A 23,706-nucleotide genomic window follows, 5' to 3' on the forward strand; every position below is an offset into this window, starting at 1 on the left:
CCAGAATCTACTAGTCCAGCAGCTCTCAAACTTCTCAGCTGTAACTACAATTGCATTATTTTATAGTTTCTCATTGCATACTTTCAGGAGTATCTCAGATATATGCATGTGTTTGTGCATTGACTCTCCGCTGCTCGTATACGTACATGTTACATATGTGTAGACGCAATTATTGTTTCGTTTATGTAGATACATAATGATTGATATATGGATGTGAATTCACGTCACTACTTTGCATCGGCTTAGAGACGATAGCATCGCTCAGTGCTGCTAACATTCGTTACACTGCCCTCCACCTAAATCTCTCGATCTATACGCTGCCAGCCTTTCCAAATGAACCACTCTTCTAATCCGTGGTTTCCCAGTGGTTTGTATGCGATAGATGGTATCACTGATCTTCTTCACAACTTTGTACCTGCCTTCCCAACTGCACCGAATCTTGGAGGGAACACCTTTCCGCTGGTGAGGGTTGTATAACAGTACCAAATCTCCCTCCAAGAAACCTTCCGAATTTTTGTTCTCATTGTACCTGCGTTTCATCTTACTACTCATTAGCCTTGATCGTTCCCTCGCACTCTGTTGTTTGGCCAATGAACTTCTTCGCAGAGCTTGCACTTGACGGATTGACTTTGCATCATCATTATCGTCTGGACGTTTCACAACAGTAGTGCGCGCTGGCTTGAAACCACTCTTGCATTCCATCTGAAAAATTGTCGATGCCGTTCTTTTTCTCGCAGGTACTTTTAATTTCGGTTTAGTTGGCACATTCGATCCATCAACCTTTTCTTTTGACTTTCGTGGCCTTTGTCGAGTCTTCTCCAGTGTCGAGTGGTATATCCTGGTTCTCATAACGCATCACCCTTCTCTGCATATCGATCTTGATGTCGTGGTCAACCATGAAGTCCACTCCCAATATGACTTCTTCAACGATCTTCGCCACAACGAATTTATGTAGAACCGTGACCTTTCCAATTAGGACTTCACATATCACTTCTCTCTGAACTTGGTTATACTCGCCAGTGACCGTACGCAACCTTGCTCCAGGTAACGGTTTTACTCTCCTGTTGACCAAGTCAGATCGGATCAAGGAATGAGATGCGCCCGTATCTAAAGTCAGTACACGCTTTTTGCCATCCACATTCCCTCTGACGGTACGACTGCTTGATTTCCTTCCAATTTGCGACACAGATATCACAGGCCATTCAATAGCCGGGGCAAGTTTTAGTTCTTTACATCCGACACGCTCTTGCTCATTTCCTCCAGCTTCGCGTTTACGGCCACCCACATTGTTGGAACTGTTAGGACCAAGATCGCAATGACGTGCAATGTGACCGGACTTCCCGCATTTGAAGCATTTGATAACTTTTTCACTCCGCTTTTGCGATCCTTTCAACGCCTCCAATATTGCGTCTACCCACTTTGGCCTTTCTACTTCCACACGACGTGCTTTGAAAACTGGCTTACACAGAAGCGACGCTGTTTCCTGAATCAGGGCTTGTAACACCTTTTCTGCGAATGTTGGCTTTGGGTTTGCGTATGTAGCTCGATTTGTTTCGACGTCCCGTATGCCATTTATAAAGCTCTGAATCTTTACCCTTTCAGTGTATTCCACGGGTGCTTCCGCATTTGCTAAATGTGCTAGCCTTTCAATATCCGACGCAAACTCTTGCAATGTTTCACCAGGTCTCTGGAAGCGGTTCAGCAACTCCATTTGGTATATCTGTCTCCTATGGTCAGTTCCGTATCGTCTCTCTAGAGCGCCCATCAATGCTTCATAACAGTTCCGTTCGCCCTCTGGAGTGGTTTGTAAGATTTCAGCAGCAGATCCTTTCAATGCCACGAATAGTGCAGCAACTTTATCTTCAGCACTCCAGTTGTTCACTGCTACGGTCTTCTCAAACTGAATCTTAAACACCTGGAAAGGAACAGAACCGTCAAAGGATGGTGTTTTTACCTTTGGATTGCTTGCTGAAACAGCTGGGCGATTTAGTTGTAACTGCTCCATACCACCTTTTAAATCATCTACTTCTGCCTGAAATTGAGCCATTTTTGCATCCTGCGCTTCCAGTTTTGATGATACCTGTTCCAAAATTTCTGCCGACATTTCAGATATACGTGCCTCCTGCGCTTCCAATTGAGATCCCATATATGTCTTTTGGTCTTCCAGTTGAGATGACACTTGCGACGTCATTTATGAAATACGTGCCTCCTGTGATTCCAGTTGGGATGCGATATATGTCTTCTGTTGTTCGAGCTGTGTTTCCATCTTGGATGTAATCTGTGTCGACATTTCTGACATACGCGTTTCTTGTGCTTCAATCTTCGATGTTATGCGTGTCTCATGCGATTCCAATTGTGATGCCATTTGTGACAACATTTCTGACATTTGCGACGACATTGATGCTACTGTCGATGTTTGTGCAGATATTGCAGCCAATATCATGTTCAAGTCTGTGCTGGTAACTGTCTGCGATGTTTCGTTTTTCTCTTCAATTTTTGTTGTCTCCTCGCCATCAAGATGAAAGACATACTCTTCCACATCAATTCCTTCTGCTTCCATTGCCTCTCGTAGCCGTGCCTGAAGCTCAAGTTTAACGCCGCTTGTATTCAATCCACGGCTCTCCAACTCCTTCTTTAGTTGCTGGATCTTCAATTCACCGAACATTGCCATGTCCTTGTTGTCCTCTGGAATTTATTCAACAATTCCTCTTCTGACACCAATTGTAACGAATTTACTTGCAAATCCTCTTATTTGCCCTTCTGCTAAGTTCGGATCATTAAACTGTTGAATAAATAACTCCAATATGTAATAATGCAAAATGGCCTTTATTAAAGTACTTCACAATAACACTCAAACTGTGCAACGAATAGCTTGCTTAATAACCAAACTGATTGATAGCTCAATGAAACTCTACTATTCAAAATAATGCTGCTCTTGCTCGCTAGGTAGCGTCTTAATCGAAATCTCAAATCAAACTGAATTCCAGCGCCTCTACAATTGCCGCCTTTTATACCCTCGGATTTCAACGTTCGCATCTTCTAGGCGCTTCCAGAATCTACTAGTCCAGCAGCTCTCAAACTTCTCAGCTGTAACTACAATTGCATGATTTTATAGTTTCTCATTGCATACTTTCAGGAGTATCTCAGATATATGCATGTGTTTGTGCATTGACTCTCCGCTGCTCGTATACGTACATGGTACAAATGTGTAGACGCAATTATTGTTTCGTTTATGTAGATACATAATGATTGATCTATGGATGTGAATTCACGTCACTGCTTAGCATCGGCTTAGAGACGATAGCATCGCTCAGTGCTGCTAACATTCGTTACAATATTATGGCAGAGGTGGCGCTCGTATGTGCGTTACAATGCGATGTATTGAAATACCCCAGATCCGGCATCAAATCAAAGCTTTTCTAGAGTTAACCATATTTCTATCGCATCTCTTTGTGGATGTTTTGTTTTCTTGTGTGTGTTGTTTTATATGGCAAGTGCCAATTCCAACGCATATCTTGGTCTGCAGGCAATATTGTTTGATTACACATTGTAAAGCAGTTGTTCATCAGAAAACCTTCAACATCAAACAAACTAGGACCGAGTGATCCCTCCTGGCTTTAGCCTTAAGCACATCACTATACTGATAGTCAGTATACCCGTAGGCGATTCTGTGGTGAATGGCGTTTAGGAAGCTTTATAATTGTGTGCATTTTTTGTTACTTTATCCTTCTGTAATTTTTAGCCCTGCATATTATCTCACCTCTGCGGTGCTGAGAAGTGAATCTCGGATCTGGTTGTAAAACGTGCCCCAAAAAATGCAGCAGTCACACGATTCGATGTTCTGTTCTCGTCAAAACAACAATGCCTGACACGGCAAACTCTCACGTTGTTACTGGAGCCAGCCGCCCGAATAATTTGGTTAATGCCTGGTAACCGCATAATAGGATAGCCGGGTATTATCTGAGCTTTGTTTGAACTCTGCAGTAACTCATGTCCGCTCATGAAAAAGGCCTTAAGCAATTTTTCACCACCACATTGCTCACATATTTTCGGATACTCGGATAATATCTGGGTAACCGGATTCCCGCTACCCAAGTACCCGGGTATCTCATATCAATCACCAGCCCTAATTCTCATCAGGCTTTTAAAAAACTATAAGGGCACACTGGAAATTCAGTCTTCAGCGCATGCTTAGCCAACTGTGTTAACTGGCTACCGATCCACACTTCTATCGAACCTTTTTCCTCCCCCAGCATCTACATACAAAACGAGCTCTCCTGCTCTTAAAAACGCCCGAGGTAGCGAAAGTAATTTCAGCAGGGTAGCTGCTTTTTCTAAACCTAGCTAATTATATCAAATATAATAACAGATAAGTATTATCACTTATTATCTCATAGGCTGCAGCTTTGCGGAGATAGTGTGGTCCTCTTAATTCAGGATTGAAGATCCGCATTCTGAACCCGTATATATTATGGCAGAAATTTACTCGAAGGGCTTGTAAAGCTATTTTCTAGGACAATCTCTTTCAAAAAAAAAAATTTATCACTCTTGGTATAAAAGGCCAACACCACTACCACTACTCTATACCTGCTTTGCTCTGTCTTGACTAGCGTATATTAATATGAGTAATATCTTTTTAAACAATTTAAATAAGCACCCAATTTCGTCACCATTTGTGGATTTAGCGCATTGATACAAAAAAGTACTTTATTTAATACTATTTCACAAAACGGCCTCTTCTATTCTTCCCCTTTCTCTCATCATTCGTATTGTATGGGAGTTTTCAAAATGAGCTGTCACTACATAGACCACCTTGTCGTTATTACATCATGGGTGGCAGCATGATACAAAAAAGAAGGTAGTTCCACTCAAAATTTTTTGACGTCTTTGGGGATTTTTGAAGTTTCATTATGTTTGTTGTTTTGCCAGAAGCGTTGCCATACCGTTACTGTTTAAGGCGAAATTGAGGTTTTTAGAGATGGAAATTTCCTTTAGGATGAAAACGCAATGGTCATCTGAGACAATAATAATATGCTTTAGCACGATTTATGTGCATATATATTGATTGAGAATACAGTAAAACATGCAAATTTATTGAAAAATAGTGGATAATGACTCATATCTTTATGGCAGCTTAACCCCTAGACAGACAAGAAAAATCCTGTTGTTCTAGCATGGCCCTATTATCATGCCCCTACAGTGGATATTTCTAAAGGCATGTTGGGAAAAAGTGTACCTCCAAAGTCCGCACATCTATGTCAATGCTAAAAGGGCACAGAATGTGTATAGGCGGGGCTGCCCCAAGGTGATCCCTGGTACAACGGGCAGAAAAACTCTCATAACTAGTTGCTAACCTGCAGAGCTACAGGGTAATGTTCTCCCAAAAAAAATAGTATAAAAAAAAAAAATAAAAAATGTGGACTTGTAGCCAAATTATCAAGAAATTGCGGTGTCGGTTTATAAGGACCTCCTCCGCAATTGACAAACGTGTATGTTTTGTCCAAATGTTCTGAGCAAACGTACGGACACTTAAGAAGGCTATTTGCCCTTGCTTTGCATACTTCGATCCATGTTTTTTCCACCGAAACAATTTTCGGGAGCTCGAAAATCTTATTAAAAACCTTCTTCTCTATGCTGATATTTCGTATTAAAATATTTCCAAGGCATGGGCCCTGGAATCTGTCATATTATGCATATCTATATTTTATTGTAAAAAACTCACCAAGTTTTTCTTACTTGTAATACCTAGATCCTTGACCAAGTATCAGTTCTTGATGAAAAATAATTAAATGTTTTATCTTTACTTTCAGAATGACTCCTATGACTTGGCGCTCTGTCCGACGAGCAACAGCAGCGGATTTGGTACCGCTACTGCTATTATTGGAGCCATGGATTGTTTGCCTATATTGAGTGGTGGTGGTAGCAGTAGTAATAGCAGCGGTCTTGGTACGCTCGGCATCGGTGGTGCGCATCACATCATGTCCAGTGATAATAGTTCAGCAACTGTACTAGGCGGCAGCGGCGGGGCCAGTACACCAACAGTTACTGTTGTCGGCTCATATCAGCAACATATCGCCAATTTGCATGCTGCACATCATCCGCACCTTAATTTAATTGGTCATCATGGTGTAACACCGTATAGCAATAATTATCCGCTGCATCATAGCAGCAGCCATCATCACATACAAAGCGAACAGACCAAGTCACTGCAAGAGCTGCAGCATGAAGTTGGCGCTTTGTTGGAATTTCGTGATCTGGTCATTGAAACATTTCCAGATCTCAAACATAAAATGGCATCGATGTCATCGTCGTCGACAGCGACATCAACAACGACAGCGACAGCTGGCGGTAATTCTGTATCGGGAGCAAATACGCTCACCGGCGTTGGAGGTAGTGTTAGTGGTGGTCTAATGAATGCGTCGTTGGTGTCGAGGTTAGTGTTGCATAATTTTGGGAATAATATGTTTTTTTTCTTTTATTAATTATGTATTCCTTTCCATTGCACAGACGCGAGTGGGAGCCTGGCATACGTTTGAAGCGTAAAGTGTCACAGAAAGAACCGTCCACAGCAACAGCCAGCGCTGCAGTTACTGCGAGTCCCTCGGCTGTTGTTGCAGGTGTCGTCGCCGGTGAATTATCCTCCTCATCGCTGACACGCAGCCGCAGCAATTCGCATAGCGGCAAAAAAGAGCCAAAGAGTGGTGAAAATAATAATGGCAGTGTGGTGCAAGATTCAGGCTTCTCCACAGAGACGAGCTCATCGAAGGAGGGCCATAGCGCTTCGTCTACAAACGGTGCTATGGCAGTAAGTGCACAAAAAAAAAAGACAAGTCTCCGAATTTGTTCGAAAACTTTCTTCTCTTTGCAGGGCCCGCCTGTGCTGAATCGCCTTTCCTGCCATGAGTCCGATGATGAACTGCTTAATTTACTTGATGTCATACATCGCAAATCGAGTCGTTTACGCGAGGAAATGGATCAACTGCAACGTTATGAAAGACAGAATTTACGCGGTGATAGCAGTCCAACAAATACCAACATAAACACCATCGCTAATGTACCAACTGATGAATCAACACCAACAGTTATTGCGGCAAACGAAGTTGCGTCAACGCCTGTAACGACGCGCAGTACATCGGTGCTCGCAAAGTCAAGTAGTAGTAGCGGTAGCAGTAATATAACTGTAAATGGTGCTGGTCTAACACCGAAAATTTTCGGCGAACATGTGGAACGTTTGAATAAAGAGGATATAAAACAGTTGCGAAAAGAACGTGATCGCCTCTTAGATAAATTGGCTGAAATGGAAGCTGAAACTTTAACAGGACGCATTAAAGCGGCAAAAATGAACGATCAAGTGGAAGAGTTGATAAATGTGAAAAAAGATCTCGAGGAGCAATTGAAGTTGGCGATGGCACAGAAGTTGGATTTGAGTGCGCGTGTTCAACAATTGCAGCTACAGCAGCAGGAGCAGCAACAACTATTGCAGAGTAAAAGCTCATCGAGGTAGGTAGCGGTTTGATGTGAACATATCTTTGCTTTCCGGGCATGTGGTGAAAATCAGGAAACGTACTGAGATTGTATGAGAATACCAGACATAATTACTTACCATAGCAGGATCCAATGAGCCTTTCGGGTCCAGTAGAAATGAAATATTCCAATATACGTTAGGCTTATTCACCACCATTGGTTGATCTGTCACCCCTTAACCCTGATATTGTTTTTGCGCCTACAGAAACACCAACATTATTCACGACAGTGGAGGTTTGTAGGTCTCAACAGTATACTCGAATGACAGTATACAAGAATGAGCAGAGAAGAATGTACATAAAGATTACTAGCTACAGCAGGCTGGGGGCTTAGAATACACCCGCGGTAAGTATGTCTGTCGTAAGATGTGTCTAAAATACCCAACTGATTCAAGTGGCTGTGTAGCGCAATTTATAGCTTCTCCAGCCTGATTGTCAACCTCACCTACCCGTGGGGAATCCTGTAGCTTTAGCAGCCTAGGCTCTGGCGACCCCAAGTAGTAAGTGGAAGTAAGGGATGGGGGCGGGATCGCCTAGAAGGTTCAATGTGGTCATATTAAATCGTTCTCGAGATGGTCGGGCTTATACCTTAATGGTGCTTGTTAACAGAACGTACTGAAAGACCATCAACATCGATACCACTTCCCAAAATCTTCAGGAAGGGGGGGGGGGGGGGGAGGGTTTCTTTTATCGCTACAGCAACAACAACAACCACTGCAAAAAATCATTTGTTTCGAAGCACTTTTACAGTGAAACTTACGAACCTAGGGGTAGTGGCAGCATATCAGGCCCGCGGCGTAATTTCCTTTTTGATTGCTTCCTGTTTTACAGAGAAAAAGCTAAGGAATGAGAAAATGTTCGGAGACATTGGTTGAGTAATTTTATCTGAAGCTTTCAATTTAGAAACGAAACATCCAAGTCAAATTATTTACGTCTGGACTTAAGATGTAGCCTTATATTCTTAGTTGTGCCACTTGACCTACCTAAGTGGCAACAGAAGATTGGCAGCGTGAGACGCAAGGCGTAATATCAAATCAATCCCTAGACCCTTCATCTGTAAAATGGTTTTCAAAAGTCCAGCTGAAGAGGTAGGCCCGACATCAATACGATACGCTCGGCCGCTAGTACAATTAAGCATAGGGGTCTGGTAATGACATATCTTGCTATGAACTGATTTGAGATTTAGATAATATGAGTGCCGGGCTATAGAAGTACCCGGTCAACTGTGAGGTGGATTTCTTAACCCGCAACTGAACCGGATGTAGATGATTGTTGAGATTTAAAAAAAAAGTTCAATTTTTACTTCCCTTATATTAGGTCGGTTGAATGAATGTTTGTCCGCTTTTCATACAAATCTTGCAATCGATTTTTAAGTAAATTCTTATTTAGCTACAAACGTGAAACTTTACACATAGGTTAGAACACGGTGACAATGCTACAAAAGGAAAAAGAATCCGTTAGGTGGCGCACGGATCAACATAATTAGATAAGAATTTCAAAATTTTCAAACCAGCTTTTAAGTAACTTCTCGGTGAGCTAGAGACTTGATTTTTCAAACTTAATTCAGATGTCGATGACAGCCGATGATACGATACAAAAAGATTCGCTAGGGGGCGCACGGGATAAGATATTTAGAAAAATCGTACGAAACGGAGGGAATTTGGGATTGATCTTTATGTAAGTTCTCATTGAGGTACAACTGTACAACTTCACAGATAGGATAAGACGCCGAGAAAATTTAGGAAAAAGAGAAAAAATTACGTCAGGTGGCGTACGGATCGAAATATTTAGATAAGAATTTGGAAATTTGGTGGTTTGAGATCGATTTTAAAGTAACTTCTCATTGAGCTACAAACATGAAACCTCAGAGACAGGTTAAGACACCGTGACAAAGGAACAAAAGGAGAAAAGAATTCGGTTAGGTGGCGCACGGATCGAAAAAATTAGATAATAATTTGGAAATTTGAAACCGGGTTTTAAGTAACTTCTCGATGAGCTAGAGATTAAAAATTTAGAGCTTAATTCAGAGGTCGATGACAGCCGATGACACAATACAAAAAGTTTCGCTAGGGGGCGCACGTATTGAGATATTTAGAAAAATCAAACGGAACGGAGGGAATTTTGGGATTGATTTTTATGTAAGTTCTCATTGAGCTACAAGCGTAAAACTTAACAGATAGGTTGAGACACCGAGAAAGTGTAAGAAAACAAGAAAATAAAAATTAAATAAAAAAATTTTAAGCACTTCCTTTATATAAATGGACAAAAATCAGCGAAAAATGTCTCCTTATATAAAGACATATTCTTGCTAAACTTTGATTTTTAAATTTTGACATAGAAATTGCAAAAATATAATCAACCTTTATCTTTAGATATTTATATCCTTTCAAATCCATCCCGAGGATTTTGCGGAATGGAGATAGAGTTGAATACCTTCACCTGATATTTTACTTCAGGTCAGCTGTTAAGGCTCGTGGAAGACAAGTAGTTTCGTGGCTCAGATATATTGTCACGATTTACCATCATCCTTTGCGAAATTTATTAAGGAGTGTGATATGGATTTAAGGAGCTCCCTTTTGAAGTCTTTAAGTTTTCACCCAATCGTAATGTGATGCCTCTAGGAGATAAACCGATGTCTCAATGTTATGGTTTCTTGACAGGCGTAGTCCCCCGTTTCTTATCGCGAACTTCGACCTTAATTTTATATTGCGTTTTTTTCTTCCTATTCCCTGCCCCACTTATTTTATTATTTTTTCCCTCCTATTAGCCAATCGGATTATTCGAGCCAACGCAATTTTCTATCATCTGCTGCAACAACGGTGCTATCCACAGGCAGTACTACTTCCGTGCAACTTGATAATATCATCACGGCCAATTTAAGCATACAAGCTATCGCACAAAGTCGACGTCAACATACATTCCAACCAGTGGTGGTCGTGGACGGACTGCAACAGTCACAACAGCATCAACGTCTATTTCATCCATCTCCCGCCGAGGATATACATAATGCATTCCATCAAAGCACAGACAGTGATAATAAAAGTCAACAACAGTCAGAACAGAGTGAGCCACAGCAGCAAAAGGCAGCTCTGGGTCGTCTGGATGGCATTATAAGCCAACCCGGCGGGCGTTTAAGTAAATGTCGTATGATTGATTCAAAACGTTTCGCTGCCATACTCTTGGAGACGAGCGTCGTTGAGCTGCAGAGGCATCTACTAACGCTTACTGTGCAGAATCAGGTAATTATTTAGAATTTTTTCAAAAATGATCAGGTCATACTTACAAATTTTTTAATCTGTTGTGGTACAAAAAGGCTCTAATGCAGAAACTCGATACAGCGACCAAGTCAAAATCACATTTAGCTAAAAGACTGGATAAATCAAAAGATGATGTTGAAGATTTGCGTTTTCAGGTATGTACCATTTTGACGTAGGCATATAAAGAAATAAACTGAACTAATATCTTGCAATTGCAGCTTGAAGAGAAGAATATCGAGTTGGAGGGCACTAAAGCTCAACTACGTGTTCTAGAGTCACGCATACATTCTGTAACGCCCAGCAGTGGAGCACCAACGAATTCCTATTTACACTCGCAGAATGATTATGAAACGAATCGTTCATCGACTTCTACCACATTAATGTTGAGTAGGCGTGGTATTAGCGATTTACAAGAACATAGTGATATACATTCAGGAACACCAATTTCAGCGACCAATGCTGTTCAAATGCCTCCACCACCAATAACGCAAATCTCTACACCCAGCATGAAAGCGATGGTACATTTGCCAATGGATGAACTGCAACAACATAGTAGCAGCACAGAATCAGCACATGATAATGATTTGCAAGAAAGTGGTGGACAATCGCAAACGGTGACGTCGTTGACGAGACTTATGAGCGCAAGTGTTGGTGGTGTCAGTCCATTCGATAATGCGTTACGTGGCAAGAAAGTGAGCACGGGCAGCAAGCCTAGTAAGATTCCATTGCCGGGTAGTAAAGCGGCGGCATATTTTGCAGGTGAGCACCGAGTTTACTATACGACAAAATTACCTACTTCCGGGAATTGGACGAAGCCAAATTCTTTTGGTAAAAAAATGGTTTTCTCCGTTTGTGGAAGTTAGATTCCAAAACACAGATGTTGGGGGCTTCGAAGTTTGAAATATGGAGCCATTCTTATATGTATTTGTATAAGAGGTCGTAGTAAAAATACGCCTTCTCGTATTTGAAATAATTTTTTTTGCAAACTCTTATAAGGCAAATCTTCGGAAATGTTACAAGCAATAAATTACACAGCACAAAAAAATTTATGATAGGTTCAGGTCAGGCCCTATCTTGAAAAAAAACCCCAAACGCAAAAAATTTTTTTCCTTTTGAAGTTAGGTCCGAAATACGACCCGCTACGCCATCTCTGATAACGGATTCGGATTCAGCGCATTTGAATGCATGAAAATATATGTGTTGCATATCCAAATCCCCGAATGTTAAAGTAAATTGTGAAACAATTTACGTATATTATGGTTTTACAATTATTTGAATGTTCGAAAATTCGGTTGAAATTATCAACATGGGCATACGCGAATACAAATTTAAATCCGATATCCATATGAAAGGTATTAAAAATGTGTGCTTTATTTGTTGTCCAAACAGGGTTTCAGGATATTCTGGGGTACACATTTTGGACTATACATATATTACATATATTACATAATATATTCGAATATTGGGATTTTTGAGAATAATCAAGTTTAAAACAAATAAGGAAGGCTAAGTTCGGGTGTAGCCGAACAATACATACCCAGCAGCCAAATTACAGCTTGCAAAACTTTTAAATTACTTTCTTTTAAAAGTGGGCGGTGTCACGCCCATTGTCCAAAATTTTACTAATTTTCTATTCTGCGTCATAAGGTCAACCCACCTACCAAGTTTCATCGCTTTATCCGTCTTCGGTAATGAATTATCGCACTTTTTCCGCTTTTCGATATCGAAAAAGTGGGCGTTGGTTATAGTCCGATTTCGTTCATTTTAAACTACGATCTCAGATGAGTGCCCAGGAACTCACATACCAAATTTCATTAAGATACCTTAAAATTTACTCAATTTATCGTGTTTACGGACAGACGGACGGACATGGCTAAATGAATTTTTTTTTTCGCCCAGATCATTTTTATATATAGAAATCTATACCTATGTAGTGACTGGGCCAAACCATGACAAGCATTAAATATCACTTGTCGTAACACTTTAGGCACGTATGATCGCAGTGTGTCGGTTGATTTATCACAAATTATTACGATGCCCGATTGTTGATGTCGGTGTTCCACTAACTGCAACGAGGTTTGTTCGCCATCAAAGTAATCCTTTAAGTTCGTTACATGTTGTTTGCTCGTCATGCAATTGTTGCATATCTACTGGCGTCGGTAGCGACTTCTGTTCCAATGCATGTGCCAACGGTTTGTGATCCGTGAAAATAATGAAAGCTGTTCCCTCTAAATGATAACGGAAATGCCGTATTTCCTTGTAAATTGCTGTTAGTTCACGATCATATGCGCTTTAGCGTAGTTCTGTTGGGGTAAACTTCTGTGAGAAAACCCCTAAAGGCATCCTCTTACCCTTAACTAATTGCTGTAGCAGGGCACCGACTGCGACGTAGGAGGCGTCAGTCATTAAAGCTATTGTGGTATCTTTCATGGGGAACACAAGAAGGGCCGCTTCTGCCAATTGTTGTTGTTTCAGTCTCTCGACCGCTTCTGTTGTTTCTCTCGTCCAACGGATCTCGGTTTTATCACTTTTCGTACATGGCCCCATTAATTTCTGTAAAGGTGCCTCGGTGGCCGCAGCATGGGGCAAAAATCGCCTATAAAAATTTACTGTCCCCATAAACCTTCTCAACTCGTGCACTTCCTTCGGCTTTTTGCTGTAGAATACCTTTGACCTTCTGTGGCAGCGGTCTGACACCATCCGCTGAGACTAAGTTTCCTAAAAACTCCACTTTTTCTAAACCCAGTTGACATTTTTCGCCGTTGATAACTAAACCCCTCTCGCGGTAACTATCAAAAAGCTGTATAAGATGCTCCGCATGTTTCTCTGGCCATGTGGAAGCTACGAGTACATCATCTAGGTATGGAAATACAAAAGATAAATCTTTTACTGTTTCGTCAATGTAGCGTTGGAACGTTTAGGCAGCATTCCTTAACCCGAAAGTCATATATTTAAACTCAAATAGTCCGAACGGCGTTAGAATAGCTGTCTTTGGCACGTCTGCCGGGTGCACTGGGATCTGGTGGTATGCCTTCTTGCAATCTATTACCGAAAAAAATTTTTCCCCGAACAATTCACCACCTAAGTCCGTCCTGTATATGCCGAATTGGATAGCTATCTGGTACGCGTTCAATCTCCTATAATTGCCGCAAGGCCGCCACGTCCCGTTTGATTTCTGCACCATGTGCAAGGGGCTCGCTCATTGACTACTTGAGCGCTGATAAATCCCGCGTTCGATTGGGTACTCAAACTCTTCGCGCATTCCAGTTTTTCAGGAGAAAGTCGTCCCACCCTTTGCGCTACCGGTGTCCCTCGTGTCTCTATATGGTGTTGGACTGCTGTCGTGGGTATATTGGCCTTGGGCAAGTCATTAGTAAGATCAGGATAACGTGATAAGATCGCATGGTAAGGATTAGCTTCCTTTAAAGAGAGTACACTATGTGGCGGCAGTATGATTTGGCAAAGCTCCGGAGTACGCGTTGTTCGATCGATGATAGCTTTGTTTTTTAATTCCACGAACACGTCGTAGTGTCTTAGGAAATCCGCACCTATTATAGGATGCGCAACGTCGGCGATTATGAAACACCACTTAAATGGCCGTCGTAGGCCGAGATCTAATGTTATCTGTCGTTTGCCGAATGTATTAATTGTAGTTTGTTCGCAGCAACCAATTTTATTTCGTTTGGTTGCATACTCTCACCGTGGCGTTTTGGTGCGACCGAAACTTCGGCGGCCGGGTTGATGAGGAATTTGATTGAGGACGTTCTGTCCCGAATGTAAAGGCGGCTGGAGTTCATACCTTCCTCCGATATAGCCGCTTTGTACGGAGGGCTGACTAGTTTTCAGAAAGTTTTGTGTGAAAGCGCATGGTGGCCGACACCGTGTTGCGTTCTTGCCGAAAATATGATGATACCAACAGATATCACGGTTTGTATCCCGTGTGTCCTCACTGCGTGAGCTGGTCGGTCGTGCTTGTTGTCGAGGCAATCCGATCCGTTGCTGTTTATACGTTACCTCCCGCTTCTCTAAACGATCTAACCTATCCACCAATTCTGAAATGGCTGCTGTTACATCGTCACTTGGTTTGCAAATAGCATCGACGCTACCAATCATAGTTGGAATTGCCACTATGTCATCAGTTTTTTTGCCAACTCTTCTACTTCACCCTCCATCGTTACTAAAATTTGCTGCACATGGAGGGGCAGTCCTCTTCATTTCAACAATTCTTTACCTAGCTGCTGATTCGCCAGGTCTTTCATCTCTCGTAACAAAACTGTAGGCTTTCTTTGGCTCGATTCGCCCAACTCGCATAATCGCCTAAACTTTTTTTCTTTTGATTCGCTTCTTCCCGCTCGTGCAAATTGAGCCTCCACCTGCGCAAACCATAAACGCGGATCTGGTTTTACTGCCAACCGTGCCATTGAAATTGAGCTACTGCCTCGCGAAATGTTTCTTCGTTCTCGTTGGCCATGATGTGGAAAATGCCTCAGTAATGCTTGGTTGTACTATTCTGTTGTCGTCGGGGTCACCACTTATAGAATTTTAATGTTTATTCTATAATATTTAATTCAATAAAGTTCAAACTTAAACTAAAAAGAACAATGTGTTATCTTGAAAAGAAAAATTCCCAAAATTATATATGCGATGAAATTCAAAGTTACTAGACGTTGGCTGTAGTTGCTAAAACCCAGCTGTTCTATGATGTTGCCACATATTGCGGCAGGGTTCGATTTGGGTAGTCACTACACGTATAAACAGCAACGGATCGGAGCGCCTCGGCAGCAAGCACGACCGATCAGCTCACGCAGTGAGGACACACGGGATACAAACCGCGATATCTGTTAGTATCATCATATTTTCGGCAAGAACGCAACACGGTGTCGGCCACCATGCGCTTTCACACCAAAGCTTTCGGAAAACTAGTCAACCCTCCGTATAAAGCGGCTATGTCGGAGGAGGATATAAACTTCAGTCGTCTTTACATTTGAACCAGAACGTCTTCAATGAAATTTCACATCGACACGGGCGCCGAAGTTTTGGTTGTACCCAAACGTCACGGTGAGAGTATGCAACCAAACGCCATGAAACTGGTTGCTGCGAACAATACTACAATTAATACATTCGGCTACATTTGAGACAACGTCTTCAATGAAATTTCTCATCGACACGGGCGCCGAAGTTTCCGTGGTACCCAAACGGCACGGTGAGAGTATGCAACCAAAAGCAATGCAACTGGTTGCTGCAAACAATACTACAATTAATACATTCGGCAATCGACAGATAACATAAGATGTCGGCCTACAACGGCCATTTAAGTGGTGTTTCATAATCGCCGACGTTGCGCATCCTATAATAGGTGCGGATTTCCTAAGACACTACGACGTGTTGGTGGATTTAAAATATAAAGCAAAGAATTATTTCCAAACAACCAACATAATTTTTTACGAGAACTACGACGGCATTTCGAGACCGTTCGACCAATACAAACGTCACAGCATGGTAAACCTGCGGTATTTGTTCCCAAGGATCTGCGCTTATGCAGCCATGTTTTTCTACGCGACGATACAATGAAAAAGCCGTTGAAAGCACCTTACGACGGGCCATACATGATTGTTAACAAATACGCAAAGACATACACGATATTGATTGAGATGGATTAGCAGCAATGACACAAACCACAAGTATTGATGCCAGCACATCGGCGAATTTTCTGGAAAGGGGTGGTGTAGTGACTACCCAAATCGAACCCTAACGCAATATGTGGCAACATCATAGAACAGCTGAGTTTTAGCAACTACAGCCAACGTCTGGTTATACTTTGAATTTTAACGCATATATAATTTGGGACTTTCCCGTTTAAGATAAGACATTGTTCTTCTTAGTTTTAGCTTAGTTTTAGTTTAGTTTGAGTTATATTTGAGTTAATAAATATAGAACAATAAACATTAATATTCTATACCTATCTCAATTAGTTTATGCCCTTACGGGGTATCGTTATGCGAACGAAATTAATATACTCTGTGAGCTCTGGTCAGATATTCGACAAAATCCAAAAATCGGACATTCGAGTATTCAAAGTTTTAATCATAAGCAACATTTGAAGATAAATTATTGGCTCTATAGATTATCAGCATATTCAAACAACAAATTTCGAAGTTAAAGGTTAGGTTGTACTGGTGGTCGGTAAATAAAGATCCCACATAACCTGGATACCGAAATTTCAGAAATCCCTTAAAACAAATGCCTCCAAACATTTTTTCGTATATTCGAAAATAAAAACATAGTAAACGTTTTCCGCAAAAATAATGATAATCGCTCCAATTTCGAGCTTCGAAAGCCAATATCTATGTTTTATAGCTAAGCTTCGAAAAACAGAAAATTAATTTTTTTAGCGATTCTATAACAAAGTGCTGTAGAATGTTGTCACTTCAAAACTCACTTCAGAAACATATTTTATCACGTATTTTTTAAGCACTGCCTTTCTTTCCTTTTACAGGCAAACCACCCAGTGGACGTCCTTCAACAGCTGGCCGTTCACCACCATCCACGCACACCTATGCTGCATCAAATTCATCCAGCAAGTCATCACTCTACCGCAGCACAGGCAATCTGCTCTACAGCAAGTCACCTAATAGTCTGAAACGCGCCGATTCTGCACAAAGTATACGTAAAGATAATTCGTCGTTAAGTACGAATACAAGTCGTAGTTCAACATCTTCCTCTATACCATTGGCGACACATCATTTGACGTCAAATGCTACCTCTAAATCGCCGATTGGTGCAACTGGAAATATGGCGCTAACACCAACTCCGTCCCCGAGAATTTTACAAAATTCTCCATTACCAAAACTGAAACGTGAATCTTTAACATCACGTGTACGTCATTTGGATTCATTATCGCGCGTACATCAACATAATAAAAATCAGCATTCAACAAATATAAGCAATGGTGGTGGTGGTAGTGATGTATCCTGCACCTCACCAACAAGCAATTGTAATCATAGTAATTCCAATTCTTCGCTACTCATATCCAACAGTTCACCAACAATTTCGACAACAACAAATAGCTATATAGTGAGTAGTACGCCAAAACCCAGCGCCTTAGCAGCACATTTAAATGCAACGCTGCGTAAAGATTTACAATTGAATACGAATAGTTATGGTGCACAGCAATTTTTAAGACGTGCCACTGGCGGCGGTAGTGTAGGCTCGGCGAATAGCTCGACAACATCCTCCGGTCAGTCGGTGGTGAATAATAGTGCGACTGCGCGACGTTTTAGCAGCGCTTCGGTGGTGGGTGCTCGTATAGCGAATCGTAGTCAATCACATGATGGTGGAAGTGGTGAGCAGCAACAACAACAGCAAGCCAGCGACAGCGATAGTGGAAAGGTACGCACTTTAAAATCAACATTTTTGGGTTGGCTTAAAATGTAAAAGAAAAAAAAGAAAAAATTAAAACAAAACTAAAAAATAATCAGCTATAATAAAAAAATAAAAAAAAAATTAAGATGTAGGCAAGCATAAACAAAACCAAAATATAAAAAAAAAAAATCAAAATGTGTTGCTATACACAGCACTGTTCGCTACAAAAAAAGCTACATACTACATGCATCCATGTTACATACTTACATACATTTAGTAATCGTTACATTCATACATATACGCATAAAATATATATATAAACGTAAACAAGCATAGCATTATATGGCAGCAACAACAACTATAAGAGTCAAAATTAACTTAATAAAACGTGCTAATTAAATAAGAATGCAACAAAAACACAAGGGGAAAGGAACTTAGCAATTTCAAATACTAATTCGTTGTTTATTTACTCATACCTTCATACGCCCACATATACACTCATAATCATGCTCTTAGATATTATTGCTGCACAGTATGTTTTAAAAGTTTGTAGAAAAAGAAAAACGGTTCAAAGATGAAAACAAGTGATTAGCGTTTCTCTCATGCAGTTTTGCTTAACTCAATATGAGATAAAAAACATTTATAATTTGTATCAATAATTCCCGGTACTAACTTAACAAACTGCAAATATTGTACAAATACCTATCATTGTTGTTATATTCACACATATATTCATTCTGGTTTTTGGCCATTTTATACCATCAGCTTATTATACCATAGAGAATTTAGTCATCTATGATTTACCAAAATGTAAAAAGGATTTTTAATTAAAATTCAGTAAACTGGGAAATTCCCAAAAAAAAAATTACTAAATCGTATTTGCATGAATTGAAAATTGAATTTTGGTGCGCTTCATTACATCGATTGCTTAATATTACTCCTCTCGGCTTCGTTTTGAAATCGCCCCATATCAGAATGTGTTAATAAAATGCTCTATCCCAGCATTTTTGACTTAATAAGATACGATAGAAAGGCCTGCAACAGAATTTCGAAACAGGGCGTTTTTGAAATGCCCGCCGTGAGTGGGTGATGTTGCTGTTGTTATGAGTGCAAACACACTTCACCAAGGTTTGGAGGAGTATTATGGTACTCTTATGCCCGATATGAATCCAGTAGGCTCCGGTAGAATCACCTTCTGATACTAGGCCGACTATCACGTTTTCGAAAAATTCGTTAACTGGAGAAAATTTGAGCAGTTCATTTAATTTTTTGAGTATGCCGCTTTGAAGTCCAATCAATTTTCGTCGTCACAAATTACAAGTAACAGATAGATCGCACTTTGTGTAGAGAAAAATAGAAAACACCCTTCGGAAAAAATTGTCTAAAATAGAGGCGAATTGAAAAGACCTATATCTTGTACTTTTTTCGACCAAATAACCTGTATACTTAAAAAAGTTCAGAACTCCAAATAAAAAGGTTGAAATTTTAATAAAATCTTTTCGAGTTTTCGATTTTTTCCTAGTTTTTGAATTTTTCGAAAAGTTTTTGAAACTGGTTTAAGTTTAAGTTTCAAAATACATGTAGGTCTTTTCTAAATAAATTTGATAAAAATTGCCACTGATATTTTTCGGTTCGCTGCTGTATATAATTTATAAGTTATAAAATATTATTGCATTAGAATACTTGTTTTTGAAATTCGAGCATAATAATATTCGAATATCCGATACAATACAGATATTGAAATGCTCGGAAATTCTATTGAAAATTCAAACATGGGTATGTTCGAATTACAACTGAATGTGATATAAAAAATGTTTAAATAGTCACGAACATTTCCTTTATTTTTTGGTCTATTCGTATTTAAAACATTCTAGCATCTGCCTTTTTATTCAGATTATTAGAGCTCGTTCTAGTGTGCGTATATTCGAAAACCAACTTAATATTCCAATTTTCGAATGTAAAATATATTTAGAGTATTCGAAAAGCAGTTAGTTTGAATAAAAAAATTTATATGCATTATCTCAATAATGAAAATTATTGATAATACAGATTATTAACATATTCAAACCTCCGATTACTTGAAAAGAAAATTCGAAATAAAAAAGAAATTCTTCCTCTTTACTGTCGAGTTTTAACTTTGCAAGGTTGAACTGGTCGATCATGTGGACTGTATATGCACATCATGATGAAATTATTGTTCAGGTTTTCTTATGCCTCTGACGTTTTCCCTTATTCTAACCAGTTCGACATCCATATTTTAGGGGGTTGTCTACCATACATAACTGCCTTTGAATTCTGTACGATCGGAGTAGATTTTACTAGACTATTGAAATATAATACATTATGACCCCTCCATATAAAACAAGTTTTGCAGATATAAAACAAGATTTGCAGACAGAATAATGTCTTTCAGCAAATAAATATGTAGCAACCAAAATCTATTACTGGCAATAGAGTTGCTGAAAAAATGAGGTTATGTGAAGTTAACAAAAAAAAAAAAAAAAAAACACAAAAAAAAAATTTCGGCACTTCAAGATGGGCCTAGCGGTTCATTGTTCGGACCTAGGCTCATAAAACGTCAACCGTCAGTGATTTTTGCCCGATTTTTGAGGTTAGGTCCGAACCACGACCCGTTAGGTCAATCCTGGTAGCGGATTTTGATTCAGAGCCCCAATAAATCATAGGAATACATGAGTAGCATTACCAAATCCGAGATTTTTTTTGTATGGCGGTGTTATAAAAAAACAAACTTCAAAGCTGCTTATATTTCAATTTTCGATTCATGCAATGTCGTCACTACTATTCAGTTAAAATATATGTTTTTACATTCAAATGATCAATGGTTCAATGGTTAGTTAATACATCGGTAGTCGGGGTTTTTTGTTTGATTAGATTTAGGCTTTTCATTTTACCGCCTATTTTATAAACCGTCTTTAAAATATGTATAAGCGAAGGGGAACTAAGTACTGTTTATGAGCCTAAAATTATGCAAACGATATCGTAGTAAATACTTTGGAACCCGAAAGCTGTAAATTTGTCAACAAAAGCGCTTTTTTATTATCTGTAGAATGATTAATAATGATTCATTTCAAGTACATACTTTTATTAGAAAGAAACTGAAAATCCAACTTTATTCCAGAAAGGAATAATTGTGTTTCAAAAACGGCTCAATTTTAAATGATTTTTGCGCATCTCCGAAATACTGTTAAAGAAGTGTTACCCATTTTTTAACCGAATTCCTCAAATAGTCAAAACCTTTAATGTATGTAAATAGGTATTAATTTAATGCACGCACACAGCCATACATTCAATTGAAAGCCAAAACACGAGTGAAACAACAGTAAACTTCCTCTCCCTCAAAAAAACAGCACATACAAAAACAAATTCAAGTAAACACGAAGCGCGACTGCTGTAACTACTCAAGTTTTTAATATTAAAACAAGAAAAAACAAAAAACACCCAACAAACAACAAATTTTGTTGGTAGTCATCTGTATAAAATTTAACTTGTAATTTTTTTTTGTTTTATCTATTGACTCTAATTTTCCTTATACCTAAGTAAAACCTCGTATTGCATATATACATATGTATGTACAAATGTTTGTATGTACATACAGATATATATAGTGTTAAAAATATATGAACTGTATTAATTAATGTATGTATTTACTAAAAAAAGAAGTATAACAATAACAAAATCAATAAGCTGCAACTGCTATGTCAATACATCGTTTTAACGTTTTTAATGTTTAATCTTATTAATATATACAAACTTACATTTATATGTTTAGTTTTCTTAACTTGTATGCGCTTAATTTTATTGCTATATACTATATTTGTATATTATTATGTTTAGTAACAAACAAACAACTTAATAATAAAAGAAAGTTTAACTAAATCATTTGGGGTTTTTAAATTTTTTACTTACTTACATTAAAAATTTACATGTGTGCGGTTTTAATTTTTTTGAAAAAATGCATATGTATTACTTAGACTTAGCTAAAGACTTGCCGGTGTGTTAGTGACACATCTCAAAAAATTTCTTCGTATTTAATTTTTGATAAGAACAAACAATTAGTAATATATAATTGTTAAGCTTTCCTTTGACATCATAATTTTATGTTAAATGAATAATCATTATAATTAATAAAACGAGGAATCTTACAAATTTGTGTATATTGAAAAAATTATGTTTGTTTTCGTTTAAAGTATGTATTATTTTATAAAAAACAAATCTTGTTTTTTGTAAATTCATCAAGAAACTATAACAATTGTTGGCTGTCGAACTATAGCAGCGAACACGTTAATTGTAATGGAAATTTCTATCGGCCTTCGTCAATTAAGTTCTTTTTATTTTACTTCCATAATTTAAAGAAAAACCCTTTATGAATTTTGTAACTGAAACTATGCAAATCAAACTCAAAATCTGTATTTAATTAGCGAGACATGCTCATAATGCTTTACTCAATTGTTTTTGTTATTGATATTAGCGAAAATTTGCAAAGTTTACAAAGGGCGATAGTTACTAGGACATGTGTCTGAATTACACTTCTTCATCAGCTAGTTTCTCGGGAGCTGAGTATTGAACTCGAAAGCTCCAACAATCATACTTTATACTAGTGTAAAAGCAAATGCCTTTATCCACACAGCCATATGAATGCCCCGCTGCTCGCTTTGCAATTGGTCTCTAAATGTTGCCTCTCTTTAATCCTAATTGTGTGGAATAATTATAGGCGCGCTCCAAGAGTTTATAGCATTGGTCTTATAAGCAGTACGTCCGCTGTTCACTATTATATCAATATTATTATCTGTATATAATAGCAACCATCGCCGTTTGTAAACTTTGTAATTTTTTTCTAATATCAAGAAAAAACTCAAAATTGTTTACGAAAAAAATTCTAGAGCTCGAGAAAATTTCGAACTTTCTATTTAGAGATATCCGAATTTTTTTGAGTATGCAATTTCTTAGCCCAATAAATTTTAGTACAAGTTATAGGTCGCTCAAACTTCGCATTGATTTAAAAAATTTCTTTTTTCCGAATGGTGTTTCAAATTCAAAAAATTGGAAAAAGTTAATACAGAAAGAAATGTCAAAATTCAATACGAATTTGTAAAGACCTATAACTCGTATTTTGTTAGACTAAAATTGATTGAGCAACTAAACTGCATACTCGTAAAAATACAGAAAAATGTTGAGAAATTTTGTATAATTGTTTTCTAAAACTTGTTTGAGATTGTGGTTTGTATTGTTTCAGATACAAAATTCAAATAAGTTTTTTCCTACGTCATCGAAAATAAAAAAGAAATTGTACTGACAAAATTTGATAAAAATTTTCACTGCTATTTTCGTGTTCGCTTCTGCATGTTCTTAAGGCTAACTTCGAAAAACCGGCTTTTTTTTTTTAGTAGAGATGTGATGCTGCTATGGAGTTGTTGGTTGTTACACTCGAAGTTAACTGCATAGCTACAATATGAACATAGAAGGACTTCACTTTTAGAATTTTCGATCTGCAAGTGGAGCATCAGGGCTCCGCCATAACCGCACATTTAGTAGCTTAAGATTCA

General features: G+C 38.8%; 1 protein-coding gene across 11 annotated transcripts in view; it reads left to right on the forward strand.

Moving 5' to 3' along the window:
- Nucleotides 1-23,706, forward strand: part of jvl (javelin-like) — a 404,687-nt gene that overhangs the window by 361,444 nt on the left and 19,537 nt on the right. For all 11 annotated transcript variants that reach the window (XR_010948924.1, XM_067760920.1, XM_067760929.1 and 8 more), the window contains 7 exons: nucleotides 5,811-6,433; nucleotides 6,508-6,805; nucleotides 6,869-7,500; nucleotides 10,291-10,762; nucleotides 10,837-10,935; nucleotides 10,999-11,539; nucleotides 17,277-18,169. Coding sequence is in view for 10 of the 11 variants with exons in the window: in XM_067760920.1 (XP_067617021.1) it covers nucleotides 5,811-6,433; nucleotides 6,508-6,805; nucleotides 6,869-7,500; nucleotides 10,291-10,762; nucleotides 10,837-10,935; nucleotides 10,999-11,539; nucleotides 17,277-18,169 (3,558 nt within the window). In the remaining variant the exon portion in view is untranslated. The remainder of the gene's footprint in view (nucleotides 1-5,810; nucleotides 6,434-6,507; nucleotides 6,806-6,868; nucleotides 7,501-10,290; nucleotides 10,763-10,836; nucleotides 10,936-10,998; nucleotides 11,540-17,276; nucleotides 18,170-23,706) is intronic.

This window comes from Eurosta solidaginis, chromosome 1, assembly GCF_040869045.1.
Source record: "Eurosta solidaginis isolate ZX-2024a chromosome 1, ASM4086904v1, whole genome shotgun sequence".
Classification (NCBI taxonomy): Eukaryota; Metazoa; Arthropoda; class Insecta; order Diptera; family Tephritidae; genus Eurosta; species Eurosta solidaginis.